We start from the raw sequence: 14,704 nt of genomic DNA on the forward strand, positions 1-14,704 counted from the left end.
GAGAACGAGAGAGTCAGGGAGCCAGAGTTCGTGCGGGGAAGTTATTTGGAGAGTATACGGCGCAGAGTAATTACAATTTAATTTTATCTAAATATATGGTTATCATTTTGGGAAAACTACCTCCCTTCTGACTTTGAAATTACTATTATGTTTAAGGGAGAGGTTCTCCAAGGGCTAATAAATCTGGTTATCCGTCTCTGTTTTGCTCTACGGAGGATTCAGGCACGCAAATTCGGACCGCACGCATGTCGTTCGAGAAAGGAGACACGGTCACGAAATGGCAAAGAGAAAGAGAGACGCAGCAATCAGAGGGGCGAATAGCGACGAGAGGAAGAGGGACGAGCAAAGGGGGAGAGAGAGGGAAGCTTGTCCCGGGTCCGCCATGCGAAAACCTATCTCAAGCTATGTAGTACTCTACGAGTTCGCGGTAACTAACCGTCAGCCCGGGAAAATTCTCCCTTTTATGGTCGCGCCTTTTGGTCCTGCCACTCTCCACCCCCAACAACGAACCACCGCCGTACCTCTGCCCCTTTCATTTGCGACTGTTCTTTCGCCGCTTTATGCCCAGCGTCGATAATTCTGCGCGATATCGCCGCAAGATCGGCTGAGTTGCTATTCGCCATTGGCCGGAGGAGGAGCAACGAGTCGTGTCGTTGGTTGTTGCGTGGGGAAAAGGTTGCTGTTTGTTAGATTCTTGTTGGAGGAAGAAGTCATTTCTTGCGTTGGTAATAATTGTAATTTCTTATTACAACAACGAGTCATTGTCTCTGTCGATAGTCGAATTGATAAAAGGGTCTACAATTTGTTAGATATTACTTGGAAGGGTCAGTTGTCACGTTAGGAAAAGGGTTTGCAGTTTCGCCAACTCGCCTCGTCGATTTTTTACGCGAAGTTTACGAGGTTCGATCGACGATCGTTCCGTTTGCAAATGAATTACTAATTTAGCAATTATCGTAAAGGAACGAGGATATTGCGTCGCGTTGTATCGAGAAACGGACCGTAAATAGACGGAGAATCGGCTGGCCGTACAACCGATTGGTGCATCGCAATCAGGAAGTGAATTAATGTATTACCTGCAACGTTGAAAATGAGCAGTTTCTCCGCGCTCATTATGTTGACGATGTATGAAGATATAAAATTAATTGCTCGGTAATTTACGTGAACGTAACCAATATCAAATGCGTGCTAATTGATAATAATTCTCTTTGACGAATGAACGGCGTGTTAAATCTGCTTGCAAAAAGCCTCCGCGTCGGTGTAATTCTAGGACCGAATTATCGACGATAGAACGACGGGTATTTTAATTGAGTGAAAATATATAGCGGCTTTATATTTTCGTATTATTATCGCGAACGGCGTGATTAATTTTCAAAGAGCGTGTAACGTTGTTAATTCTTGTTAAAGACAAAATTACCGACAACAATGGATCCCGGGCATTAACAGCGAATTATACTTAAAGCACCCGCGAAGCAAAATGTCCGCCGTCCATTCGAGAAACAAAAGCTTCGACGCAGCGAAAAATGAGCTCGGAAAATTCGTATTAACGCGTCGTTCGAAATTTTCGCTGCGCCTGTCGACAATAGGAGAAGAAATCGCATTGTGCGTTCATTTAATAGGAGAACGATGGAAAACGTCGCTGTCCTATTCAAAATGGATCCATTTAGTCGTATCTACTCGACGTTTTCCAGTTTGCAACGCGCCATTACGATGTATGAATTAATTTAACAAACTGCGAGTTTGATTCTTCGTATACTTATTGCACAGATTAAAAGTGCTTGTCTGAAGTACACAGCGCGAGCAGTTTCGATCGCGGCGATCGACGAGCTGGTCGATTCGCGATAAAGCAAACGGCAAAGATGGATGGTATCCTTTAACGGGCTCGATCGGTTCACGGGTATCGCGGCGAAGAAATTCGATAGCTCTGAGTCGCGAATTTCACAAGGGGGTCGTGGCGTATCGGGGCTCTCCGATTCGTAGGTCGCGTGCTCGGGTTTCATAGGTCTTTTGATTTTCGCTCACCTGTATCCTGTCTTCGGGCAGATCTGTTCGGAGGCTGAGCATCTCGCGAGCATAGACGTCAGGATAATGGGCTTCCTTGAAGGCTGCCTCCAGCTCCTCCAGCTGTTGCGACGTGAAGATCGTCCTGGAGCAACAACCGTATGAACCTAGTTATATGCCATTACAGCTTTTCCCTTAAAGCTAGCCTACACACGAAGCCAAAACGACTCTCGCGCGTCTTAACTTCGTTCACATTCGCAAAAAGCAAACGATGGGATTGAAAGGTCGACCGACGTACGAATTATCGAAGATCGATTACGCGTTACGAGCGTTAGGAACTCGCGAGAAGTTTCTGGTGGCCGAAAATCGAAACGGAAATTGTAATTGTACGGTTGGAAATGCTCGGTTATTACGGTACCGCGCGATAAATAATTTCTTCGATCATCGTCGAACGTAAAATTCCATATACATTTCACAGCCGGGTTTTCAACGAATGAATAAACTCCAATGTGCCTATATATCTGCGGATTTAATGAAATTTTACAACACAGTATCCGCACTGCGACAAATGTTTAATCGACCACATTTGCTGGCAACGCGATAATTCTTCGTTTTCTAGCGTGACGGGGTTTCGATTTACGCTCCTCGAAGTTAACGATACCCAATACGTCTTACGTCGACGTTTCGGAGCGATAGTTGCACTTTTTAACAAGCAATTTGGGCCCCGAAACCGTCCGTCTGCCGCGCAATTACCAGCGAACGATGATTGCATTCGAATTGTCCGTCGCTTCAAAATAGCTGAAAACTCATTACCAGAGAGGGGGGAAGACCGGTCGATTGCACGATGAAAAGTTTTAAACGATACGTTCGCTCGGGGATAAATTTATCATTATCGAAAAACGAAAATTCGAAACCCGGTCTCGATAATTGAGCGAGAACGCGAAAGAATAACCCCCGGATGGGAACATCCGACAATTTTACCAACGGTTATTAATTATTCCCGCAGATTTCAGCGTTGGAATTTTTGGCAGCCACGCGAGACAGAAATCAATGGCGGCTGCCGTGGATGCGACGCAACGGAACAACGGTAAACTATAATGATTCACGGCTGTGAGATACTCACCTATGACGGCGCTTTTTCTTCTTCTTTTTGCTGAAACCGGAAAGACCATCGACCGTGAAGTCCTTTCCTGAATCTATATTGTGTCCCACGCCTGAAACAAAACCATTCACGTTAACAATGTTCCAGACAACAAATTCGGATTTTTAGGAATCGAAACGAGACTAAGTTTTTTGTTTAAATCCGAAATATAGTGTCACGAGTTGTACGCAAGTATGATTTAAGCACATTCACCCTAAGCTTTCCAGAGACTTCCCTCCGATGACTGGAGGCGCCATTTGTTTGCGCGTCATAAACTCGCTTGCTCCTCGTTCATCTTAATCTACTCCTACATTCGCATATTCGATCCTATCTCCCTGCTAGACCTTTTTTATTACACATTAAGAAAATATAGTCATATTTATTCGAGACTGTATAATAACACGATCGTAAGAAAAGAATAATCGTCAAGAGAATTAACATGTTTAAGGCGTATTTGCAGTAACCGAATCGCCCATTATAATCATATTTCCATTCGAGTTCCATTTTTAATGCGTATCTTTTTCCAGCAAAAATCTGTGGCTAGTGGAGTGCAACGTTCGCATTGGGCTCGTAGCTCATTATTTCATAGCACTGGCTGTAATTGATAATTATGCACGTCGCTTTGTTCGAGCCATGCGCGTACCCCGCGGATCAAATTACCCATTATACCTGACTTGCCAATGAATCGAAACCGCGTGCATATCCGCGCAAATTATGTCGAACGAGTGTTTCCCTGCTCCATCCGCTGGTCTCGTCGATCTCCCTTCGTGAATATTTAACGTCGATTAGAGAAATTCCTAGCTATTCCCGGAACGACTTCCCTTTGATTCCAGCTGCTTACCGTCATTGTCGCATTCTGGATCAGGTGTCTCCCTTAATGAATAATCCTACGTGGCGTGAACAGCAAGAATTCTACGTCAACCTTAGAGCATCGAGACGAAAAGGATCTCTGTAATCCACTGATTTCAGTTCGGAATTTGTAGCCTCGTACTTCCTTTTTCACGAACTTCGCTACTTAGATGTCATTGTGGCGAATGCTAACCCATTTTGCAACACCGATTTCTTTTGTACCGAAAGCTCTACGATCTCTACAATTCGTAATTCATAGCTTTCTTTCTTTTTGTATTTTGTTTTCTCTTTTTGTACGTTCCTTTGTTTTCCTCTGCTTTATTGTGTTTGTGTATTTTGTTCGTTCTTTTAATCTCTATCGCCCTGTGCGACGAATGAAATTAATCATTTAAAGAAATGAAATTAAAAGTAGCTTGCTTTATAATTGGTACGTATATTAATATTCCTATTCATTGTGATGTTGAGGATCAACGAAGAAACGATTTTCTAGTTCACTATTTTCGAGTACATAGGATCATCGAGGATCAATGAGTATAGGATTTTCAGTCTTGGCGAAAATGTAGTCAACACTGGCGACAGGTACCATGATTCGATCAGAGGAGCTCGCGTCGATCGGTACGCAATTTCCGGTGGACGAGATCGACTGTCGTAACGCGGACATGACACTCGATATTCCGTGGAAAATCCAGGAAAATTGATTACCGATAACGGAATTTCGAGTTGGTCGATGGAGTCGCGTCTAACAGCGCGGAAAATAGAGATGAAAAATTTGAAGAGAGGAGAAAGAAGTCACGGAACTCTGTTGTCCGGTCGGTCGCGCGCTGCATATTCGTCTCTGAAAATTCGTATTCTCCAATTAGGAAGCGTGTCCAGAGAGGGGAGGAAGAAAAAACTTTTTCCTCTCCGTTTATTTGTTTTTCGTTTTTTATTTTTTCAAACGCGTTGCTCGCCTCGACTCGCCACGCGCGCGCGTAAATGGCAATTTTCCGCGAGCACGAGAAGCGGGGAATTAGAAAAGTTCGTCGAGCGGGCAGGACCTGTGGCCCGAAAATAATTATCAATTATAAATTAATTTCGAATTAACGAGCGAGAGCCTGCACCGTGGCGCGCGCCGCTCCACAATGAAAACCACCCTCCCCCCGGGGCTAACTCGTTACTACAGTTGTTGTTGCGGCTGGCAGCCGCTGGTGCCGCCACTACCGGTGGCTAATTAACTATTAATTAAGAGCTTAATTCCAATTATACGTGTCCTTCGACTAATTGGACCCCGAAACGCATTGCTGACGTCATGCGCGCGAACCTTCCACCCCGTCATCCTACTTCTTTCGGGAAGTTATTTCCACGAATGTTCCACGCTAGTTCACCGCCTCCCCAGGTGTTTTCCTAAAGGTGCGTTTCCATTTATCGAACCATTCTAACTCTGGGAGAGATTGGTAACCCACAACTTTGCTCCAAACAAATGTTTATATTCACCTCAGTATTAATAAGTGGGACTTCTATGTGGACAATTTTATTATCTTATTTTTGAATCGTGCAATTAGTCAACGAAGCTACTCGTGGAATGGAATGCTTCACAGTACTGAGGAATAAATAGATTTTGTTTATAATCTATGATTCGAAAAAGGATTACCCATCTTTGCGGCACACATTGTGCAGAGTTCGCCCTCCAGCTCGTTCGTTCGCTAAATGGAAACACACCTTAACGTCTGTATGAAACGTTGCTCGCGGTTAGTTGAACGCGAGCGAAAAGCCAGAAGCTCGGCGCTGCTTCTAAACGAACGGGAGACGATTCGGTTCGAAGCCGTTTGAAGGAACGCTTTCAGAAATTTTGAGAATTTACGGCGACTGGTGTGCGTGCAATTAGAGGGATGGCTCTTACGAATTTTTCACGCGTGCTTTTTGTGTTTTTGGGAGAGCAAAGGGTCGAGGATTATGCTGATTCCTCTTTGATGTCTCTTCAAAAACACTTTGAACTTTTTACGTACGTTTCATTGTGTCGCAAAAATAGTCTCGCGTGGGTTGAAACCCGACTGCCAGAAGTTTCCAAGGAAAATCGATTGGGGGGGAAAATATCTTTGACGAGTGAATCAATATGAACATACATAAAAATCAAAACTTCGAAGCTAAAATAATTTGTTGGAAACAAAGATCAGGGTATCGGATAAGTGGTTGCTCGGTGACGCGGAAAAAATGGAGCGAAAGCTAGTTTTCCGAATGCGTGGGCGTCGAAACAAACAGAGAAGCTCGGTAAAGAGAAGCGAAAAGAGGAGCTCCGACGAATTTCGAGTCGAGCAGCGTCGCGGCGGCGACGCAGCTACACGCGGCACGCGAAAATAGCGAAGGCTGCTTTTTAGAAGCATTGTTAATCCTTCCTTATTCTTCTGGGGTTCGCGTTGTGCTGGCTCGCGTTCGTTCGCGTCGCATTTTACAGCTTTCTGAAAAAAACCGCTTCCTCAAAGTCAAAGGAAGAAACGTCGCTGTGGCCATCGGTGAAACGAGGGAAAACGTGAAAAACGCACGGTTCCTAAGCCTAAACAGTGAATACACAGCGCCAGCCAACAGTTTCTGTTTCAAAGAATTTCTGTCTAATTGCCCAAACGAACTATATTAACCCAATGTTCCTCCCCGAAGCTTTCGAGCCGCGAAACACGCTCGTAGTTCGCGGTTATTTAACTAAAACTATCGTTCGCGTTACTCTCGTCTCCGCGAGCTTCACGCCGAGGAAACTGTCTCTCCACGCTCTTCGCCAAGACGAAGAACTTAATGAGCAAGCGTCGCAGGCATTCAGCCGATTCAAGGAAACTCCCTGGCTTAATTTTATCCAACATTTCTTCCCACGACATACACACGGGGCGCCTCTTCGCGCTGACGAGCTCCGTCTTTTCCTACCAGTGCGTCAAATAAATTTTGCTCTATTTACGCTACCCGCGTGCTCTATCAATCCAACCACCGAAAAGCCAACGAATAATTAAAGTCGAATGGGAACCGCGAACGCGAAAAAGATTGACCGGGTGAATACCCTCCAACCAGGCCTTGAACTATTTATCTATTTAATTCCATTTTCAAACGGAGCGGACTTATTATAATTAACCCTTGGAAGAGACTCCATTTAGGTCGCTCGTAACTGTGTTTACAATCGTGTAATACGGTTACTTGTAATCCCAAAATGCTCCACAAACTTTGAAGATCAAAATTATCGAACAACACGTATCGTAAGGGATGATATGTAGATAGACAAAACAACGTGACCAATATTATGCAGGTTTCGAGACTCTCGGAGCTGGTTAACCAGGTCTCTGCATGTATCATGTAATAATAATCTGGTTACGTGAGTTACTATACACCATTAAGGGTCGAATCTCGCGTAGGTTGCGGTTACAATTTCCGACTCGAACAATTCGAACGCTACGCGAATAATTTAATTTTATTTCTGATATCTTCTACTTCTACAAAGGAAAACTAATGTTGCGTCGTCTGAGATCGCGCGGTACAAAAGGCTTTATTTTTCCCTCGGCGTTGAAGGTGGTTATTTTCCGCATAATCAGCGGGAAGAGATTTCTCCGCGCGCCGGTGGCGTGCGAGGGAGAGAAACGATGGAGCCGGTATGGAAAATAAATATTTGAGGCGCGAACACGCGCGGCTCAAGACACCGTGCACGGGTGCTCGCGCGATGCATTGTTTCACAAGATCGTAGAGAGGCCTCTTTAGGCCACCCCGACTCCGCGTTGCTTCCTGCTCCCGACTTTTTAAGTACGCTTATTTACCGCGAACCGTCGAACCAATCGGCGCCGGAGAACGTGGACGCGAATGCCTGGGTCGGCCGTTAACGTGCTAATAACCACGCAAAAACTACCCGATATTCCACGCTACGCCATCAGCCTGAATTATGAAATTGAAACACCCTCGATAAGAAGCGTATTTTGCAGATCAGGAAGATCAGTTCAGAATTTACACAAGAGTCTGACCATTTTCTTAACCGAGAAGACTGTTTCACCCCTTGAACATCCCCCGTATGCTCTGTCGACGCGCGTAATCGCGGCGTAGGAAATCTAGGAGCAATCGCAAAACATCGTAATTCACCGAGGCTTGTTTTCGTCGTCTCGACGCGTCCTGCGCGCTCGAATGATCGATATTACGCGCAGCAGGAAGCGTCACAACGGCTAAGTTGTAGACTGTAACCGAATCGATTAATCAAATCCAGTTAGCTATTACGGGACCAGCGGGAAACGCGTTTGCCCTCTACTAGGATGGATTCGGGGCGCCCGGACGAGGCCCGTCTCTCTCCTCTAATTTGTCCTGGATCTAATCCGTTCGTAGTGCCCTCGAATATCGTGGGATGTCGCGACCTCCCTCGAGACCTTGGCTAGGGAGAGGACGCGACGTATTTGCGCATGCAACCCACTTCAGAACCAATTGTTTTTAATCTCCTCGACGAGAGAGAACCCGTAAGATTATGCCCGCTCGAGCGTGATCGTGTGCGCGTCGCCGTTCCGACGATTCGACGTCGAGAAACGTTTTTATTGGATTTAATGCGGGACATCCGAAGAGGTCGATCGGTCCTGACGAGAAAGGAGTATCTTTTGTGGGCTCTCGAACTGTACCCGTTTCTAACGATTCTGACCTGTCGGGTCTGGGCAAGGGTAGACCTTCGATTATCCCTCTGACGGTGCTGTCTCGACTCTACAGCGTTTGCTCTTTGGCCGCTAGACGGTCCAAGTTTGTTTAACCCCCTCGGATCACCTTATTTTACAGCTAAATAATTTTAGGGCGCGCTGGTATCGAGGGTCGAATAGCAGGAAACGAAGGGAGTTTCTATCTGAGCCTGAACTTGCGTGTAAAAATGATTTGGGGCTATGGAAACTAGCCGTACCACCGATAAAAATATTATCAAATATTCCGAGAGATAAAATGAAAGGTGAGACCTTGGAGGACGGCTCTAAAATTGAAAAGTTTAAAAGCCTCTTGCACGCACGTATCTTCGACCGTCTCCCCATGGCTATCTTGGCGACGAAATTCACGGGCGGGGGAGTGCTCGAATCCCGAAACATCAACCCGCGGGGCGAGATCGAGCAACGGCTCCAAGACTCAAAGGGCCCGCGCACCATCGCGATTACTAGCAGCGGGACGCAATCGTTCGCACAAAGTGTCCCTCGTTCTCTGCCCCGCGCGGCGGTATCGCCGATAAAAGGAAGAAATCCAAAGCAGCTTCAGAGAAAACTTCGCGGTCCACTCGGCCAGGAGCGCAGACTTTCTGCACCCACAGAGGCAGCCGGAGTAGCAGGCGGCTCTCGAAACACCCTCCCGCGCGAAAACAGTGGTAGTTTCCTCGCTAAATATATTCACGCCATGCGTACGTACACTCGTAGACCGTGCAGGGTTGTTTCTCGCCCACGCACACCGTCGAACCCCGGCGATTACACGAAGATTCCATCGCACATCCCCGTAGCGTAGGGACAAGCATCCCGTGTACGCGTGTGCGTGGGCGAGTGTGTGCGCGGCTCGTGGAGGATCGCGGAGAGGGTGGGTGAAGCGAGAGACGGTGCTGGCGGCGGCGGGCGGCGGGTGGTGGTGGTGGTTGCGAGTTGCTGTTCCTAAGCGAGGGTGTGCACGGTGCTGTCGGGTTTCAGGGTGGTTACACGGGGTGGTTGCCATCGGTGTGTGTTGGTGGCAGGCTGGTTACCAGGCAACCGGCAATAAAGGAGCGTGGATAGCCAATGGCGGCTCTCAGTACACCCCTTCGTCTAACACGGCTTGTTTCCCGTGCTTAAGAGCGAGACAGAAGGAGCTTTTGCTTTAGTAGCTGTTAAGACCTTAAACCCGTGGCCTTGCTTGGCTGGCTGCCTTGCGCCAGACTGCTCGCGCCTAATAGAACCTCTTAGAGTACCCGGCGATCCGTGGTTTCTTCGATAATTGATATTCGAATCCTCGATCCCGGCTCGGACATCGCTGAGCTTCGTTTCGTCTCCGTGCAAAGTCTACTCAAGCACATATCATAAACGGGTCAAAAACGACCCGGAATCGACAAGGGTTGCAACCATTAGGATTCTAAAAGAGCAATTTCAGCGGAACGAATAAACGAAAGAGACGTCCAATCGTTTGTAAAGGGGGCTACCGATACCGCGCGAAATCGCATAGCAAATTTTCCGTGTCCCGTTCGTTCCCCCGTCCCCGAGAGTCACTGTATCCGGTCCTGCGACCCGCAACTCGTCGAAATTGCGTCCAGCTGGACACCGGGCACGGGACGAGCTGGAAGACCAGACCCGTAGAAAGGGAGCCAGCGGAACACGAGGAGTTTACGTCGAGCAAATGGAAACGCGCGAAGTGTTACGAGCGGGAGGGTGGGTCGGGACGTCGTCGCGTTGTTACACAGTGGCTCGTGTGTATGGTGTCCCAAGGGGAGGGCGAAGGTAGCACGTAGCACACCCCTGGGACGTCTTCTGCCGTCACTTGTCCGTATTAAACCAGGGTACTAATCCCGAAATTTAATTTGAAAATCTTTTCACGGCGCTCACGGTCTCTCTTCCTCGTCACTTTCTCCTCGAGCAGACTCTCTCTTCGACGACCAGGAGGGGGGCTATGCACCGCGAAGACGTTTCAAACCCGGGGAATTAACCGGGCCTTTGTGTCGCGTAATTGAAAATTCGTGCTCGCCCCCTTCTCGCGACACGGAGAACGAACGGATAAATGCCCTTTCGTGGATTCATCGAGAAATTACCTCATCGCACGGCGAATGAGACGATTCGTCCTGACCCCGCGGGTTTCGTCGTCCCTCGGCTCGGCTGCCATTTTATAAGAACCCACGTAAATGCGAGAAAGCTTGTGAAAGCGGATGATTAACGAGAGGAATGCCAGTTCGCGAACGCGAATAATCGGGATCATTAAAAATTGACGAAGATACCAGGAAAAATCGTGGCTAATCGATTACTCGTAGCGTTCCTCGTGGGTCTAATTGTGTTTAGAAAATTGAATGAACGAAACGATTGATTTTTTAATCGCCCAAACGAGCGTATGCCTCGTTGAACGCAACGAGCTACGAAAACGTGGAACGCACGGGGGTTTCTTGCTCGACGATGACCGTCAGTGGCCCCCTAGGTGCTCCCCCGAATCCCGCGTGAAATGCCGACACACTTGAAAAATGCATCAGGCCGAGAATTATTTATCGAGCGCGTGAAACATGTAACGCGGTCGTTTACATAGTCGAAAGGGCGAATGGAGCGTATCCGAGTGCAGTCGATGCTTGGATACATCCCGAGGGATGTTTCGGTAGATTAGGGACCCTCAACTCTGGGGTAGTTTTGCTGCACCATGTAACACGCTGTAAAACACTTGTAACAAACCGACAGCAGCTTAGGGGTAAGCTGCTAATGCTCCTGCGATGTTCTCGGGGTCGAATTAATTTAGCTGGTCCGATCGTTTGCCCTCTGGAGAGTAGCTCGATTCGCTCTGCGCGTTTCACCCCGAAGTCCTTCTTTTCATCTATCGTTCACGCTCCGTGCCACCGATAAAGCAAATTATCGTTTACATCTGCGCATTTTCAAAAATCTCGATGTATGTAAAATATTTGAAAGAAATATTTTATTTGAGTGCTATTGGAAGATTGGTATTAATTATATACTGTAGATTGTACGCGTACAATTTATAAGACAAGGAATTCTCTTTCATATGTAGTGAAATTATAAAATTGTAAAATATTATTCTCGTAAAAATTTGGAGACCTAGTTTTTGAACTGTTCGTCGATTTTATCGTAGATATCGATAAGGCTGCTCGAAGTTATCGGATCGCGCGATTGAACAGCGGCCGACGATAATTATTTTCGACGCAATCTTCGGCCCCGACAATGATAACGAAGAGGAATAATTAACGCGCGGAGGCGGGCCTTGGCGAGAGGCGGAACGGGATTTCTTCTAAGCAGCAGGAATTACGTTGTTTCTCGAGGCGTCGATTCGTCCATCGAGGTGCTCACATATAATACAGCCAGTAATTAAGTTCTCGAGTGAAACCAGTCCCTGGGACCGGTTATTTCGCGGAAACTCGATGGCTTAATCACGGTTACGCGCGAGACGCGTTTCATCGATCCCGGATCTAACAATCGGAGGCCCCTTGGTCTCCTTGAATGACGATAATTAATGAATAGGACGCGGCCAAAGGAGAGACCTAGAAAGAGTAAGAAACGAGCGAAAAAAATCAAAGAAAAAGACAAAAAGAGAATAACGAATTCGTGGGCGGAATTTCTCGGAAGCGCTTCTCGACTCTTTTACCCTCGACTACCCCGGTTTCTCTGTGCTTCTTCTTTTTGCTCCTGCGAGGCTTCACACCTCGTGGTCAGAAACGTGTTTCCACGCGCGTCTCGAACCATTCACCGGACCCGCGGTGGCCATGCTCGAAATTCGACCCCTCTACGAATGGTGTGAATATTATGATGGCCACGCATTCAGGTGCCAGTCGGGGACAATGAGCGAAGTGTTGATTGCCCGAAAACAACGCGTTTTTTCACCGACGAGTTCGCGCGTACTTTGTTCCACGCTGCGAGTACTCCTCTCGCAGGATGTTCAAGGACTCCTCGTCGCTTCTCCGACGAGCGAAGTTCCATCGATTGCACTAACTCTGGCACCGAGCGTTTTCTAATCCTGTTGGTGTCTCACCGTGTTAGGAAGAAACAGAGCTCGTTTACTATTAGGTCTACGAATTAATTTTGTCACAAAGTAGCCAAGCCATAATACTTGGCTCTGCAAAAAAAAGTAGTGAGTCCAATGAACAGCGCGTCAAGCGTTGCACGCTCCTTGTATTATTTCGGTTTTAAGGGAAGTTTCAGTACCTTTAGTGGCTCGAAAAAGAATCGAACGAGGGAGGTGTCAGGGGTAGAGTAGTAAAGCGGTTCCGCGGAGAGGAAAAAGCGAGGAGCCCCGAGCAAACGAGTCGGATTTAAGAGTTAAAATTAGTGCGAGAGAGTTTCAAGAGCGTAAACGAGTGCGTCTAGTGTACTGTAATCAGTTCCGAGTACGTTCATTGTTATTAGCGAAAGGGAACTCCTTTCTATTTAACCTGTCCGGCCAGCATTCCGGCAACAGAACCCGGGGCTAAGGGTACGCAGCGCTCGGTTCGGCACGGAACGTCGGATGGCGGAGCGTCGCGGTGCCATTCACGCGTCCAATTAATACTGAAATTGCAGCTATCAAGCGGCGCATTAGGCACTTCCGTGTGATTAACGCGAGCGGTGACGGGCGCGCGGGGCTTTCAAAGTTCTCGACGACAGAAAAGCCTCGAATCCGTTGAAAAGGAGAGGCAGTGTCGGCGGCTGGCAAACAAGAGGAGACGAGTCGTGCGACTTCACCCGCCGGACGACACAGCCCGCGTTTCGCGCTGTTTGCCGCCTTTGCTAAATCGCATTAAATACTTTAAACGTGAGAGCGAGCGAGCGAGCGAACGAACCGACCTTCCGTCGCGCACGAAACGCATAATTACGAGTCCTCGGCAGGAAATTCAAGAGGGTTAGGCGGGACGGGCGCGCTCGGTTTTTAGCGAATCGCCTGACGGAAAACGAGGGACCCAGAAATGGAGAGAGACAGAGGGAGGCGCGCGACGCCTTGGCAATTCCCGAAATAAATTCACTTCCAGCACGTGTGGCGGCTGCGACTCCGAACGCGCTACCCTTAGGTAATGTACCGACAGAGAACGAGACGACGGGACACGGATGAACAGAGACGTCCGTGCACCGAGAGATACACCGAGGGAAAGTGTCGCACACACTCGCGTACCAACGCGCAAAAGGCTTAAAAGAGAGAAGGAACCAGGCCCGGACAGACGGACAGAGAGAGAAAGAACACCACCCCATAGCTAGCTACCCCTTTCGGCTGGCCAGTGCCGGCATAAGTCAGGAATTCCTGGCACGCGGTATATTGCGCGGGGGTGGAGGCCCGGCGGTTATAAGCTATAGTCTCCGGCGTGGCATGGCATGCACAGCCATTTACTTCATTATGTCATTAAGCTTAATGGCCCTGGCCCTAACACGGCTCTAGACTATAGCCACTTCTACAGTTCGTCCCCATTAACTCCTCTCTCTCTCTCGAACGAGCGAGCGAGCGCGCGACCTCGCCAGCCCTACAGCCATCCTGTCCACCCACCGACGGTGTCCTCCCTCTTGTCTGCCGGCATCCTCGTGAACCCGCCAGGGCTCACAATGAGCATCGACTTTACGCCGATGACCGGCTGAAATTGCCGCTGGCGTCGTGGAAAATTTAGCGTCGCTACGGCCACGGACGTACCGCGACGTCGATTCACAGAGAACACGTTATTTGAGCTTTATTTTCGCAGACAGATGGGACGTAAAGGGTTTCACCCGGGATCGAGGACCACGACGGAAACTTTCGCGATAAATCGACGCGTCTTTCATCCCCACAGAAACTTCACCCACGAAGCAAGTACACTCTTTGCCAAAAAAATAATAATCTGTATTTTTCGGTGCAGAGCGAGTATTATAATTCCCACTACGCCATGGTGAATGTATTAATTAGTACAAAAAGACAAAAATCTCAAATATTGTCTATTTTTCAACCCTTTTAATTCGACCCTCTCCAGCCGCGACTATTAGTGCGTTACAAAAACCCTGAACGTTCGCTACTGAACCCGCCAACGTAGGCTTTTAATTAGAGAATCGCGAAAGAATCCCAGAAACGATGGAACAAAACTCACTCGTTAACAGAGCGCTTGCGCGCGCT

General features: G+C 47.9%; 1 protein-coding gene across 3 annotated transcripts in view; it reads right to left on the reverse strand.

Moving 5' to 3' along the window:
* The window catches only part of LOC143341910 (uncharacterized), a 61,052-nt gene that overhangs the window by 19,532 nt on the left and 26,816 nt on the right, over positions 1-14,704 (reverse strand). For all 3 annotated transcript variants that reach the window (XM_076765310.1, XM_076765309.1, XM_076765311.1), the window contains 2 exons: positions 3,122-3,212; positions 2,020-2,143 (listed from right to left, as the gene is read on the reverse strand). In XM_076765310.1, coding sequence (XP_076621425.1) covers positions 2,020-2,143; positions 3,122-3,212 — 215 coding nt within the window. The remainder of the gene's footprint in view (positions 1-2,019; positions 2,144-3,121; positions 3,213-14,704) is intronic.

This window comes from Colletes latitarsis, chromosome 5, assembly GCF_051014445.1.
Source record: "Colletes latitarsis isolate SP2378_abdomen chromosome 5, iyColLati1, whole genome shotgun sequence".
Lineage (NCBI taxonomy): Eukaryota > Metazoa > Arthropoda > Insecta > Hymenoptera > Colletidae > Colletes > Colletes latitarsis.